Source organism: Bos grunniens, chromosome 20 (genome assembly GCF_055505025.1).
Source record: "Bos grunniens cultivar Pamir isolate PY7600 chromosome 20, Bosgru_T2T1.0, whole genome shotgun sequence".
NCBI lineage: Eukaryota > Metazoa > Chordata > Mammalia > Artiodactyla > Bovidae > Bos > Bos grunniens.
The window spans coordinates 52,805,473-52,821,812 of NC_141184.1; the positions used below are offsets into that span (position 1 = coordinate 52,805,473).

The 16,340-nt window shown below is 38.2% G+C and overlaps 1 protein-coding gene across 11 annotated transcripts in view; it reads right to left on the bottom strand.

Annotated features, from left to right (window-relative positions):
- The window catches only part of PDE4D (phosphodiesterase 4D), a 1,650,639-nt gene that overhangs the window by 1,241,729 nt on the left and 392,570 nt on the right, over positions 1 to 16,340 (bottom strand). For all 11 annotated transcript variants that reach the window (XM_086361838.1, XM_086361841.1, XM_086361840.1 and 8 more), the window contains one exon: positions 11,731 to 11,865. In XM_086361838.1, coding sequence (XP_086217964.1) covers positions 11,731 to 11,772 — 42 coding nt within the window. In that variant the 5' untranslated portion in view covers positions 11,773 to 11,865. The remainder of the gene's footprint in view (positions 1 to 11,730; positions 11,866 to 16,340) is intronic.

Consider the following 16,340-nt stretch of genomic DNA (forward strand, 5'->3'; position numbering starts at 1 on the left):
ACTAAAATCACTGCGGATGGTGACTGCAGCCTGGAAATCAGAAGATGATCGCTTCTTGGCAGGAAGGCTATGACAAACCTAGACAGTGTGTTAAAAAGCAAAGACATCACTTTGCCAACAAAGTGTCCATATAGTCAAGGCTATGGTTTTTCCATTAGTCACGTATGGTTGTGAGAGCTGGACTGTAAAGAAGGCAGAGCACCGAAGAATTGATGCTTTCGAACTGTGGTGTTAAAGAAGACTCTTGAGAGTCCCTTGGACTGCAAGGAGATCAAACTAGTCAATCCTAAAGGAGATCAACCCTGAAAATTCACTGGAAGGATTTATGCTAAAGCTGAAACTGCAATACTTTGGTCACCTGATGTGAACAGCCAACTCATTGGAAAAGACCCTGATGCTGGGAAAGACTAAAGGCAAAAGAAGAGGGTGACAGAAGATGAGATGGTTGGATGGCATCACCAAGGCAATGCACATGAACTTGGGCAAACTCCAGGAGATGGTGAGGGACAGGGAGTCCTGGTGTGCTACAGTCCATGGGGATGAGAAGAGTTGGACACAACTGAACAACAGCTTAGGCCAAGTACTCCAGTACCAGGATATGCACACAAAATATTTGAATGACCCCAAGTATTGAGACTTCTGCGGACAAACAAAATGAACAAAGCCCTCGTGCCAGATAATCATATGACATTCAGAGTCCTTGCCAGCATTTCTGGGCATACCTGAAGTTGAGGAACTTGTGTGCTGTTGTTTAGTCACTAAGTTGTATCGAACTCTTTTGCAGCCTCATGGACTATAGCGGGCCAGGCTCCTCTTTCATGGGATTTCCCAAGGAAGAATACTGGAATGGGTTGCCATCTCCTTCTCCAGGGAATCTCCAGGATTCAAGGATGAAACCCACATCTCCTGCATTGGCAAGTGGATTCCTTACAACTGAGCCTTCAGGGAAGCCCAACCTGTGTGTATCGAGGTGGAATTTGTCGCAGCTCCTTTGAACAACTGTCCCAGTTAGGAACCATCACTGTTCCTCCCTGCACTTTTCTTCCCTTATCTCAAGTGTGAATACAGTCTTCTTCCTCCTCACATCCTGGGGTAAAATTGTTACAATGCGGTTATAATTACAGGCTTAAAGAAAGGTTTGAGGGAAAAAAAAAAAATAATAAAGCAAGGCAAACAAACAAAATCTTTAAACCCCAACAACCCAGTACTCCTAAAGTGCTTTTGACCAGGCCATCTCCACTGTGGGGACCGTTGGTAAGTCCCCAGCTGCTTCCATGTGCGTCTTTTCCTGCCGGGGCTTTCTCCCATCTTTTCACTGCCCAGAGTCCTCCAAAACACTGCTCCCTGAATTGTATCTCCCTTGAATAGCCAGGGGCATGTTAAAAAATTCTCGTACTTTATTATGCAAAAGAGTTTACTTTCCTTAGAATGTAACCTTTCTTTCTAACAAGTCTGGGGGCTTCCATTCACAATTAAAATGTGTCCCTAAACAAAAGTCTCCTCTATTTTCTTTCACACTACAGAATGCAAAAATATTTGGAGTTTAAAATATAATATTGTTGCCCAGCTGTATGTATCTGCCTGCAATGCAGGAGACCTGGGTTCAATCCCTGGGTTGGTAAGATCCCCTGGAGAAGGAAAAGGTAACCCAGTCCGGCATGCTTGTCTGGGAAATGCCATGGGCAGAGGAGCCTGGTGGGCTATAGTCCATGGAGTCACAAAGAGTCAGACAGGACTTAGCAACTAAACAACAACAAATTAGATTCTGTTGTTTATAGATATACACACAGTTGAAAGTGAAAGTATTAGTCACTCAGTCATGTCTGACTCTGCAACCCCATGGACCCACCCGAAGTTGGAATAGTTCACTCCAGTAAAGAACTTTTACTTCATATTTTAATTATATTCTTACTGAGTATAGAATGCTAGGTTAACAGTTTTGTCTCAGGACTTAAAAAGATGCCACTCCTTTGTCTTCTTACCTGCATAGTTTCTGAAAACTTCTAGCTAACTCTCCTTACTGCTTTATCAGCATTCTCCTTCTCCTTGATGGGTATGTCTGCCTCTTGCCAGATTCAGGGTTGGTTGGCTGTTTTACAACTTCAATTCTTTGATGGATTCTTTAAAGTCATGAATGTGCAGTGTGTCTGGATTTTTACTTATTGGAAGGATGGGAATGGCATTCTTTGCAACTTTCTATACCTCTGAGCTTAAACTAGAAGATGGATGGTTCACCTCAGAATTCCTCTATGTTCTAAAGTTACTCTTCTAGGAGTAATAGAAGTAATAGGGGTTTGGTGCCCATTTGGACTCACTGATAATTCAGTACCCTTTGATATTTTTAGTGGAATGAGTATACTCTTGGCTAAGAACTGACCTTGCTTATGCAAACAATATATCTAAAAAACCATAAAGATTTGATCAGAACTTTGAAATATAGTGATAGAAGACCATCTCATAATCTCCTCAGAAAACACTGGGTCATAAGAAAACTCTATTAGAAATATTTTCACTTATATCTATTCTAAGCCACTTTAGTCAACATCTAACTCCTCCATTTTTAAAGGGGGGTGTTTTTTATTTTCCCTTCTCATCTTAAAAGGTTTTCAGCCTTGTTTTGGAAAGTCAGAACATACAAATGCTTTCTAAATAGACAACAATACTACCCACTGGAGGAGATGCTCCTCTCTGACTGCTTTGCCAATTACTTCATTTATTTTGGGTGAGGAAATAGATCTGAATCCCTGCATGAGCAATTCCAAAAAAAAACACAGAATCTTTTATGTCTTCATATGCATACATACTGAAGATTTCTCAGTTTCCTCAACACCCTTGTTTGCCTTCAAATATCCCTTCAGAGACTATCATTTCTGAGCAACATCTATGTCTCTCTTGATATGATTCATCTTATATTGAAAGGCAACCCTGATGGTAAATTAATGCTATGTACTGGCCTCTTCTAGAAAAATATAAATTGGGCATTTAATATTTTAAAGTATAAGGCAAAGATGAAGACCTGTAAAACTTGCTTTTGTTTTAAATGAGTTTGTAGAAAAGATGATTTTTGTCATAGCACTGTGGTATTATTGCTTGTTTTTAGTAGTTGTAATACATTTTGTTTTTAATGTTCAGTGAGCCAGATTCTCTGAAGAGCTTAAATCCCAACCTAGAATGTTAATTCTCTGAACCTCCAGGGTATCATTTGGTGTGCAGCTCTGTGGGGTATGACTGCTGTAGTGCAGTCAAATAGTTGGCGAGGACTTAATAAATACTGTTGACTAACTTAAATTCAGGAGGCCACGGACAATAAACATGGCCAAATCATGAGTATAGAAGCACTAACACCAACATAGAAATCCAGACTGCCATAATGGTAAAGGATTTGGGAGGATGACAGTCATGATACTAAGACAGTTTTAAGCTAAATGTCTTATTCCCAATCCCTGTGCTACTAATAGGGCTATACCCCCAAATTCCATGTGTGTGGTATATGACCAATGTAGGCAATAGAAGGAACTTGGAAGCAAGGTCAGGGCTCTAACTACATAACCATTAATCATTCTTGGCCTTGACATAAAGGATTTTAATATCCACATAGGGAACCATTTGAACCATCAAGAACAACTTTTTCTAACAATAAAAGTAAAGGATTTTTGTTAATCTGTTTATAATGGACCAATTCTATCAAAAAAAAATGCCTAAGGCTCAAAAGACTTGGTACAGAAGCATGTGACACAACTGTGGATCACACAACACTATTTGGGAATGTTTTTTGCTTTGCTGTTTTGGCTTTTTGTTCATTTTTATTTTGCAATGTGCTTTCAATACTGTTTTCTTATTTTACTCTTAAAAAATCATAGTAGATAGTGAGAGCATTTGATACTAATCTAATGATTTATGGTTTTCTCGACCTTCTTCTCCCACCAGGATGCAAAGTGGCAAAGCCAAGACTGTCACTCAGGAATTTATGGCCCATCCCTGGGCTGCCTTTGGAAGCACTGACCTTGGAAAACTATGTAAACACAGTGATCATTTTAACTGAAATCATTTTTTAACGTTCAAAACCCTTCCTTATAGATGGCCATTTTAATAATCCAAAATGATATTTAATTTAAATAATAGAAAACTGCTTTTAGTTAAAACTAAGTGGCCTTCATAAGTAAACTTTTTTTTTTTTTTCTGGAGTGATAAACTACTAATAGAAAACTCCACCAAATTATTACACTTTTCTTCACAACTTCACTTTGTTATAGAGCAATACTATCTGTAGGAGTCATTCTTTAACATTCATCATCAACTCAACAAAACTTCTCTTCATTTTTATGTATCTTTGATGTTTACATTGTGAAGTACAATATATGCAATTATTTCTTGGATATAATCATTCAGAATTCAACTCCAACTTGCAATTGCCCAAAAATGAAATAGCAAACACATCACATTATCAGGAAAAAAAAAAAAAAAGTGGAGGTTTATTCCAAGGCAACAATGTAATGATTGACTCTGGCCACTGAAATTGTCATGCTATTGATTTTGCAGCAAATGGTGGCTGATCAGCCCCTATTCTTTGAGACCTATTCTCCATACTCATATCACTTAGACTTGGGTATTCTTGTGCTATTGTTGATTACCCAAGACAAATTCTTTTTAACCACTCAAAAATAATCTATGTTTCTGCAACAATGAGTGTAATTGACAATCATGGCACATTATTCACAGTTTAAAATATCCTGCCAAAGAGGATACCCGGGATGCAAAGAACAAGTGCACAGGAGTGTAAGAGAGATAACTTCAGCATCCATGGAAAGAATTAAGGATTAAAGTGGGACAGGCTTGGCTGGTCAGAGTGGGGTGGGGAGATGAAATAATAAAAAGAAAATTACAAAAGTTATAAATTCAGTTGTCAAATATGCTCTATAGGAGTAGAGATCATATGTATCTTACTGGCCGTTGGATACCCAGAGGCTAGCAAGCATAGTTTCTAACACACTGTAGCATTCAAAGAAGATTTTTTGAATTTTGTACAGGAAGAACATAAGCAGGAAGGCAAGATTAATGACCAAAGAAATGGAACCTCTGAAACTACAAGGTCTCATTTCAGTTTATTGCTAATAAAGACACAAACAAGAATATTATTTTGGTTCGGCTTTGTATTTTGCACTTTTCAGAGCATTTTTACCAATAGTATCCCCTCTGACCTTTGGACTTAAAGAGAGACCGTAGAGAAAAATCCAGCTTCCATATACTTAACTTCATCAGGATTCTAATCTGCTATAATTCTGTCAGTCTCACACCTTAGGTAGTGAGGAATACAGCAGAGAAAGGAGGCCAGTCTGGAAAGAAACCCATTATTTTTTACTTTAACCATAAAACCCCCAGAACAATCAGTCTTACAGAGTAATTGTGAGGAACAATAAATGTAGACATCTCTGAAGTGCCCTAACAAATGTATCATCCTTTCCAAATTTCTTTTCAGTCTCCTCTCTTCAAGTAGGCACCAATGGAATGAAACAGTATATTTCTCAGTTGGGGCCATTAAAAGAGCAGTTGCCTCCCAAAATTCAGCAGTGCAAAAGCACAACTGGAAAAAATTATTTTTCTTAAGTAAAAGATAACTTTGACTTACAAATTTTGGACATCTGAAGCCTTTCGTGACAAGAGAAAGAAATGATCTAGGAAGCCTCTGGGTATATTTCACCAAGTGGGCTCCTGGCTCCTGGTATCCAAACTGGGAAGCCCATTTCTAAGGGCTTTAAATTCAGATGCTAAGTAGTTCCTAGATATTCTGTGCCCTCCAAACAGCAGCACAGGATTTGTTTTCAGTTTTGAACAAACACAACAATTCTATCAAAAAATATAGGGAACATCAATTAAAAGACAGACATCTGGTAAGTGACAATTTATCCAAGTGTGGAGCATCTAAAAGACTCCTAAGTCAGAGGACAGTCTCATCAAGAAACCAATCAATCCAGTTGAGCATAACATACTGTGAATCTCTCCAAACTGGTAGGAAGAAAATGATTCAGGGTACTAGGAAATTGAGTATTTAATGTAAATTACTACAAGAAATATTCTAATTTAATACATAAGAGAGTTGATTAATGAAGAAAAATTAAAATATATCCAGTTCATCTCTAGGTGAAAAGATTTATAAAAATTCATAAGTTCAGAGAATGCCAACAGAGATATTATAAGGAAATGTACTTTAGAGTTTTTTAAAAAATAATCCCTAACTTAAAAATACACTATCACTATAGGAACTTCTACGTGCCTCTCCCCTCATCTGTATCTTTACTTCTTACTCCTGGTGAGTATAATGGCAGAGGCATTAATAGAACTGGGTGACTCAGATAATCAGGTCTGAAATTTACAAACCTCTAAAATGTTAGCTCAAATGGTAAGCCCACTGGAAGGACAAGGAACTTCGGAGATTTATGTTACTGGATTGGATATTAAGAACAAAAAATATAAAATAAGCAAAATGGAAATAGTAAAGGGAGGAAATATATTTTTGAGTAAAATTAAAATTATCCCCTAAGATCTATGAATTACTGATTAGAACCTCAGAAATCATCACTGAGTACCCACAACATAAAATCTAGAAAACAGGAAATGAAGAGAAACATGTTAACTGCATAATTTTCAGTGTTGTCTAGTTGAGAGAATATGCAGACTCTAGAAAATCGGTTGCCAATCTTTGGGCATAAATATAACAGTGACTTATTAGAATCATCCCTTAAAAATAAACAAATAAAGAATAAACCAAACTCATTGTTATGGACTAAATGCTGTGCCCTCCAAATTTCATATGTTGAAATCCTAACTACCAATATAATGATATTGGAGGTGTGGCCTTTGGGAGTAATTAGGATTAGATAAGGTCATGAGGTGGGGTCCTAATAATAGGATTAGTACCCTTATAAGAAGAGACACTGGAGAAGGCAATGGCACCCCACTCCAGTACTCTTGCCTGGAAAATCCCATGGATGGAGGAGCCTGGTGGGCTGCAGTCCATGGGATCGCTAAGAGTTGGACACGACTGAGTGACTTCACTTTCACTTTTCACTTTCATGCATTGGAGAAGGAAATGGCAACCCACTCCAGTGTTCTTGCCTGGAGAATCCCAGGGACGGGGGAGCCTTGTGGGCTTCTGTCTATGCACAGAGTCAGACACGACTGAAGTGACTTAGCAGTAGCAACTGGTCTTGCAAGCTATACTTGAACCCCTTTCGTGAGAGGAACTGGCTTCATTTTCAGGCATTTCCATTTGATCCATTTCTGGGCCAGACACTATCACTCTGCCCTATAGCTACAAAAAAGCATCTGCAAACCTCAAGATAGAATTTATCAAACAACTATTATGTGATAGATGTTTTCACCTCAGAATGATATTTTTTCTACCTTACAGATACAGACACTAAGGCTCAGAAAAATTAAGTAATATCCTAATGATCAGATCTTTAAGCATCAGTGGATCTGGGGACTGATTCCACATCTCTGAACTCAACAACTATTTTCTTTTCACCACACCAGTGATCTCTAAACTATATTGATTTTGAAAACAGATGACATTAAAAAGTAAGTATAAATATAAATACTTATATATTCCTTTTAAAGCCCACTTTGGAGATTGCTGTACTTTATCACATTAGCTCCCTTATACTCGAGAGACAATAAAAAGCTAGATCAGTGAAAGTATATTCATATTGAAAAATGCCGGAAACTAACATTCTGAAACAATGATTATTACTCTGAACACGAAGACTAGTAAGTCTACTACTTTAAAGATAATTTTCAACAGAACTACAAGCTTCAAGTGTTAAATTTTTAACCTTAGGAGAGTCATACTGTATTAATATTTCATTAGAGAAATGTCAAGGAAAACTTGAATCACAGATCTGATGCTGGGGTCACTGTAAATGGTTCCTTTCCTTTTGGAACCAATGGATTAAAAGAGTCAATAGAGTTAACTCAGGTCAGTAATGGGGTGGGGTAGAGTCTTGACTACTGTAGCAAATTAAACTATTTAATTAAAAACAGAGTTGTTACTATAAGCATCTTTATAAAATTTTCTAACATATTCTAAAACTAAGATCATGGCATCTGGTCCCATCACTTCATGGCAAATAGATGGGGAAACAGTGGCTGACTTTATTTTTGGAGGCTCCAAATCACTGCAGATGGTGATTGCAGCCATGAAATTAAAAGACACTTACTCCTTGGAAGGAAAGTTATGACCAATCTACATAGCATATTCAAAAGCAGAGACATTACTTTGTCAACAAAGGTCCGTCTGGTCAAGGCTATGGTTTTTCCAGTAGTCATGTATGGATATGAGAGTTGAACTATAAAGAAAGCTGAGTGGCAAAGAATTGATGCTTTTGAAATGTGGTGTTGGAGATGACTCTTGAGAGTCCCTTGGACTGCAAGGAGATCCAACCAATCCATCCTAAAGGAGGTCAGTCCTGGGTGTTCACTGGAAGGACGGATGTTGAAGCTGAAACTCCAATACTTTGGCCACCCGATGTGAGGAGCTGACTCATTTGAAAAGACCCTGATGCTGGGAAAGATTGAAGGCAGGAGAAGAAGGGGACTACAGAGGATGAGCTGGTTGGATGGCATCACCGACTCAATGGACGTGGGTTTGGGTGGGTTCCGGAAGTTGGTGTTGGACAGAGAGGCCTGGCGTGCTGAGGTTCATGGGGTCGCAAAGAGTTGGACACGACTGAGCAACTGAACTGAACTGAACTATGTTAACTATTTTCTTTCTGTCCTAAACTGCTATGCTTTTCAGGTAGCAGGAGAAAAAAATCCTAGATGTCTACAACTAAATGCTGCTCCAGAGTAAATTAAGAGGCACCATGTAAACACATTGAGGCAGGAGAAGGCAAGTTTTAAATAGAGACGTTCGTTGATCTATTACGATTCAGAATAGTAAGTAAAAATTAATCCTTTTTTCTATGTGGGATTTTCCTGCTGTGAAACTTACAGGAGAATAATAACTCACTAAGCCTCACTTTTCCAATCATTATTTTGAGATAGGATGGTTTTACACTAAAATGTAAAATTCTGTAATTACCGTGTATGTGTCACTTGTTCAGTCCCATTAAAGCAAAAGTCAGAACAGCAAGAATTGTCCCTAGATTCAACAGATGACAAAGACACTTCCTGAGGTTAACAACACAGAGAGAAATCTGAGCTATGCCCTTGATATATGGGCAAAGAACCAAAACCTGGGAGAAAATGTGGCCTTAAGCACCCCAAGAGGCATAAAACTCAAAGAAGTCATATAAGAACTTTAATTATATTTGCAAAAATAAAATGCCAGTCTAATAAGAGATGGCTTGAAAACTTTAAAAAGAGATAAATCCCTCATACCACAAAACTTGTAGAAGAATCTTCTACTTGTCATGGCCACTGGGGTCATGTCTCACTTTTGCACTGTCCAATGTCCAGTTCCTCCTTTTTGTATCTACGACTACTATAAATTATCCTCCCAAACTAGCAAAATGTCACTTAAAGTAAAGATGGTTTGCTTATATTCTTATATTTAACATTTTTAATGCATCCCTTCCAAATAAAGGAAGAATTCAAAGCATTCATCATTAAAAGGGACACTGCACCAGGTCTTCAAAGAGAGGAGAAAAATATGAACACTGCTTTAAGCGCTCAAGAACAAATCAGGTGACTCTCATAAATAAAGATGGTCTTTTTTCCCTCCCATTTCGTGCACCTTAGGTTTTCACAATGACAGATACAAGATACACAGAGACATGCAGGGAGGAGCAGAGGCCATTTTCAACACTTAGAACATTCCCTTTTATTTTCAAATGTCATAATGCCAAAGAAAAACATTCTCAGATCCAAAATCAAATTAATTCTTTAAACTTTCCTCACCCAAAAATGGAAAATATCTAAGTGTAGAATTTTGAACCCTGTTATGGCAAAGACTTAAGGAGCAGGGATGACATTCTTAAGCCAGTGCAAACTAAACTTTAAAAACTCTAAAGGGACAAGTTTTCACCAGGCAAAGAGTCTGGCTCTTTTCTCTGGTAACAGTAGTCTCTTGCTCAGAGTCATTTAATTAAGTGGGAGCACTTTCTTTATGCCAGCGGGTTTTCAAGAAGCTAAGAAGCAGTGAAATGAGAGCTCTACTGTTCACATTTGGACAAATGTAGGCAACTCAGATTCTCTTAATCTTGGAAGCATGAGCCTTTCCACCAAGATGAAAATTTTTGCATTAAGCAAATATAAATAGGAAATCTCCTAGCATCATTAAGTACTCAGAGTTCATTAAAGTCACGGTTCAATTAATCATTTGCTTTTAGAATATTTTTCTCCAAGAACAGGGAAATGTTTAACAATAAATTTTAAATTATCCAAAATATTCTCTTTTGCCTTTATACATTTTCTTCATATAGCATGTCTCTGAAATTTAATAAAAGAAAGAAGTATTATGTGAATGGATTGCTTTCAAATTTAACTTAAGAAAAACTCAGTCACAGGAAGACATTTTTGCATTTTGGTAATTTGTATGCAGGTCACCGTCTCTCACAATGAGAAACTGTGTGATAATAGAAGGAATTCCAGGCTCCATGCCGTGGCCCTTGATTCTACATAATAATCCGTATGTCTGAACACCAAAATAAAAAAAGGAATCTGGACATTCCCTCAGAGTTCGTTGAATTTCCTGTGTTGGTTATTAAGCAAAGTTACTATTCAGTCCAAGAACAGGCATACTTCTGGGTGCATGCTCATTTGTTTTTAAAAACCCTACTGGGCACTATACTTCCTTCTCCATTATTCCTGCATCGCTCACCCTTAAAAGCTGGATGGTAATTAATCCTATAGAAAGAATTAACGATGGCCTTGGGCCATCACCAAGAATCACTGGTTGTAACACAAAAGCATTCCGTACTAAGAAACGTGTTTGCATTTATGGTTTTTCTAACGCGTTCAAATGAATGTTCCTACGTCATAACTACATCTGTTTGGATGCCTTTTCCCCCCTTGGGTAAATGAACAAAGGGGCCTGTTCTTAGAGCTTGCCTGATGGAAATTAACAGTCTACTTTCATCCTTGCCTTGTGTAGCTTTCTTTGAGTTGCTGTTTCCTCATGCTTTCTTTCATAAACTAGTAGAAATCTAAAAATTATCACTAATTTGGTACCTTAAGAACACTAAGTGAATAACAATCTCCATCAAAAATAAAACAAAAAATTAAAGGAGGAGAGAGATTAGAGACATACTCCAGGGTAGAAAACTCATGGAAGTGATGACGCACTGATTAAGTGTTCACATTTTTCATCAAGTATGTGAACTTGCAGAATGTGATTGATTGATGTACCCTGTAATGTAAATTCAATTTGCCCTTTTGGACTTGCCTGGGAAGTTTGCTATTCAAGACATAAATTTCTTCAGTTTCAACTTTTTATATTTTATGCATGCTTCTAAAAATCAGGGTGTCCGATATCTTGCCAGTGGGCATATACAAATGAATGGTAAGGTATATAAACCGGCTGAAAGAGAATTCCCATCAAATGTCAACCAGGCCACTGAGACAAACAAGTCTTCATTTGTTAATAAGCTGTGTACAATCAGAGAACTGAAAGTCAACCAAGGGTTTCTCACGAGTCTGATCATGAAAGCACAGTATTAAAATCCAAAAGAAAACAGAAAAAAGTTGTGGGTACACAGTTTTAGAAAATAAATGAAAACAAAATGTACTTACACTTTTGCTCCGGGAAAGCAAATCACAGGTATTTCTTTTCATGGTGGTGCTTTAAGTAATTTAAACAGGCAATAGTTGTTTCCAATGTCACTGCTCTCACTGCAACAATTATCCACTCAAAAGCCAATTGGCATTCTGAAGAGAAAGGCAAGGAAATGTTTAATCAAGTATATGAGTTACACATGCACTTTGAAATGCTGTCTTAGAGTGGGACAGTAATTCTTCAATTATTCATCAAAACAGGCTAAAATGGTGCTGTGTCTAAGCCGTAAAAGTACACACAAGCAACATTTCCAAAACAGCTTTTGTTAAATGTAAGTTAGAGATTTCAGGCACCATCTGTTTTTCATTAAATATTTAAGTCTACATTTCTAGTGGCTGAAAAAAAAAAAAGGTATGGTAGTCACAACCTAAAGTCACACGTATGAAATGAAGATGCATACTGACTTGGGTATGTCCAGATTCTAGCTGGTACAGCTAGGACTCCTCAGTTTTCCAGCTAGGGATCGCTAAAGTAGCTTTGTTCACTGCTGGAATCTTACCCACATCTGAAAGCCCTCTGACCACGGCATCATGGCCTCTTGTTTCACTAGCAATAATCTGCAGTACATGGAAGACATCCCAGTGGCTCTTCAGTGAATTAGTGACCTCCCTACCCATTCAGTTCAAAGAGGTTCCAAGGAATGCTTGACAGAAATTGTTTACCTAGTCAAGCAGCAACTATTATCTTAAGAATATTCCACAGCAGCTACCACAAGAAAGACATGATAGCCACATTGCCTATTCTTCACTTCCACTAAGAAGATGATTCTGTGTTTTGAGCTTTGAAGAAAGAGCAAAGAGGATAGTTAAATGTGTTGTGTCCCATTTCTGACATTCAGCTATATCTGGACATAGATTAGAAGCTCATAGGGTATATTGGCATGTAGGCTGAAGTGCCTTTCGGGAAAGAAGCTCGCCTAAGCGAAAGAGGATGAGGCAGACAGTCCTGACCAAACCACAAGAACTCTGACATTGTAGGTATAGACTGATCTAACCACAGCATGTAATTCTATCACTTAGATTTGTTCTAAGCTTCTCAGAAGACTTATGTCTGAGGGTGAATGAAAACAGTAGCAGTGAACAAGGTCTGAAGGAGTTCGTTTTGCTCAAATGACTGAAAAATATCACAGGGCGGTGTAGTGTGAATTATACAATCAAAAAAATAATCAAAACAAAAAAACTATATGTACTTTTTAAAAAAACATATAAAACTAAAGGAGAGAGGACTCCAGGGTACACAGTCTATGTGGGCCTCTGGGGGGAGGCCAGCTCGCAGCAGCAGGAGAACCCTGCCAACCCCACCCTGTCCAACCAGTGGACAGGTTCCTTCACTTGGCAACCCACAGTATTGCTCTCTCAAGGCTCAAAGATTTGTTGGGACACATGTGAGTCACACCTCAAAATTTATGAAAATAAAAGGGAGATGTTTTTAAGGAGGCCAGAGACCCCACAACAGTACATTGGAGCCAGAATCAGAGAAATAGCATTTATTATTGCTCAGAATATACCTAGATACAACTTGGGGACCCAAAAGGCACCAAGGAAAAAAGTATTTTTCTGGGGTTGATTAAAATGCTTGCCTGAGATTAGAGGAAAAAAAAAAAGTACAATCAAATGTGAGTGGTTGGAATAAATATGGTCACTTTGAATGTGAATGGATTTTTTTTAAGGGAGTTGGGGTTAGAAGGTGGAACAGACCCACAAATGCTAAGTTCTCAGCTACTATACCTCTGGGAATTTAGTCACTTTCAATGTTTAGTTATAATGCGAAACATTTCCTCAGTTCTCAGAAAATGTGAAATTATGTTATTCACCTAGATCAATTTAAGAAGTGAAGATAAATAATATAAACTGTGAACTAAATATTTCATACATAGGGAGGGAAAAAATCAGTAAAATTCTTTGGGAGGCTTACACACTGTATCAGAGAAAAACTCATTCGAAATATTGAATTATTCATTCAGTGTTTAATGAAAACCCTTAAGGGTAACCATGGAATAGCTGCCCCAGTGGACTAGTGACTCAGTGGTTTTAAATTAACTAATCAGTCAAATTTTTAAAAAAAGGATTTGATCTGATAAGGCTTGCTGAATTAATCAGGTTTTTAGCAAATTTGCCTTGACATATTTAAAGACCATCATTAAGAGATACTTTCCCTTAGGAATTTAGAACCTGTAGAAATCTGAATAGGCTTTCCACAATTAATAGGATTTAATTGAAAACTGACAGTAGATCCGATGACCTTTCTCAGTCTGCATATCTAAAGGAGGCAATATGGCCTTGTAAAAGAGTATGAACCTTGACACCAAATAGGTTAGAATTCACCTCTCCAGTGGAATTCTGTGCAGCTTGAAATAAGTTACTTAACCTCTCTGAGCTTTTTTCAGATCTGAAAAAGGGCTATAATAATATTCGTTTGGGTTTGAGTTTAAATGAACTAATGTGTATAAAGTAGTGTCTAGGAGACAATGCTAGGCTCTCAACACCACCACCATCATCATCCATCATTACTAACTTTTTTCCTCTTAATATCAAATAGCAAGCAACCACAACATTTTTCCCTTAAAAGTCTAAAATCCTTCAATTAAAGAGTCTTAGGCAAATATACTATCAATTAAGCAGTAATGAATAACATACCAGTTCGGGTCCCAGGAGTAAACAGAACACAATTTTACTAGGATCATTTAAGGAGGATTACGTAAAGAGACCGTTTTAAAAGACGTGAATAGGACAGAGAAGTCCATAAAGTATGGTGAAGTAGCCAGAGCTAGCTGTTATGGAGTTTTTACCACCTCAGGCTAAAGGGACAAGGAGAGGGATGGGTCAGTATTCCCAGACAATTAGCTGTCAGAGAATGGGCTGCCTTGAGAAGGAAGGTTATTGTCTGGGACATAGCTAGCCTCAGGTGACTCTGAAGGGCAAGAGATGAGGGAATACACTCTCCTCTACCCTTCTGATCCTGCTGGGACTTCCCACCAGCCAAGTGCAAGGAAGCCAGAGGGCAGAGAAAGCTGCTGCCTACACCTCATTGGCCAGCCTCCTGCCAGGCAAAGTGATTCCTAGGATGGGGCAGGGAGGAGGATGTAGCTGAGGGGACAGGAAAGCTGTTGCACACAAATCTGATCTGCAGTCTATGAAGAAGATGGCACTTTCTGCCATCTCATCTCAGCAGAAGAAAAACATCTATCGTTTATCTTTAATCCTTTCAACAACTCTTGAGGTAGATATTGTTATTAATCCCCATCACAAAGAAGATGAAAAAAATCAGCTTCAAGAAGTAGGTTGCCAAGGAAATAGCAGCAGAATCAGGATTCAAACCTGATTTGTCCAACTCCAAAGTCCAATTTTTTGTCTATCCTAATATATTGCTTTGCTGCCAAAATCATGGATCAATGCATTTCTTTAAAAATTGAAGTATAATTGATTTGGAGAAGGAAATGGCAACCCACTCCAGTATTCTTGCCTGGAGAATCCCATGGACACAGGAACCTGGTGGGCTACAGTCCATGGGGTCGCAAAGAGTCAGACAAAACTGAGCACACAGCACGTAGTTGATTGGCTCAGATGGGAAAGAATCTGCCTGCAATGCAGGAGACCTGGGTTTGATCCCTAGGTGGGGAAGATCCCCTGGAGAAGGGAATGGCAATCTTCTCAAGCATTCTTGCCTGGAGAATTCCATGGACAGAGGAGCCTGGCAGTCCATGGGGTCACAGTCAGACACGACTGAGTCACTAACATGTCTACTTTCTCTATAGTTGATTTACAATGTTATATTAACTTCAGGTATACAGCAAAGTGATTCTGTTATAATACAGACAGACAGATAGGTAGATAGAGATGTATGTGTTCTTTTTTAGATTTTTTTTTTCCATTATAGGCTATTACAAGATACTGAATATAGTTCCCTGTGCTATAATTAGGCTCCTGCTGTTTATCTATTTTATATATAATAGTGTGTATCTGTTAATCCCAAACTCCTAACTTATCCCTCTCCCCCTGCTTTCCCCTTTGATAGCCATAAGTTTGTTTTCTATGTCTATGGGTCTATTTCTGTTTTCTAAATATATGATATCACTTAGATGTAGAATCTAAAAAATGACACAAATGAAGCAATGCATTTTAATTTCCAACAAGTGGTAACCTCTGCAAGCATCAAAACTGAGCCCAAACCAAAAAATGTTTGATAAAAATAAATCTCCTCTCAGCAAGGCAGTTATCTTAGCTCCTACAAATTCCTCCCTCAGCAAAGACAATGCAGTGAGGCAGCAGAAAGGCTTTCTCCCTCCAGGTGCAGTAAAACACCAATCAGCTTGGGGGAGACACACAGGCGATTTCATCACTAGAGGAGTTTTCACATAAAAGTTAATTAGGGAGAAGGAAGACTCAGCTCCAGCAGAAAACACACTTTAGGAAATAAAAATGAAGAGAGTAGCTAAGTCAGATAGTGGGTGTCGGCACATTCAGAGATGGAATCTGAGCTGGAGCACCAGGATAAATTTGGCTGCTTTGATGCAAGGAAAGGGAGTTAAGTTCTTTCCTGGAGACTGAGAATTTACAGAGTGGAAACA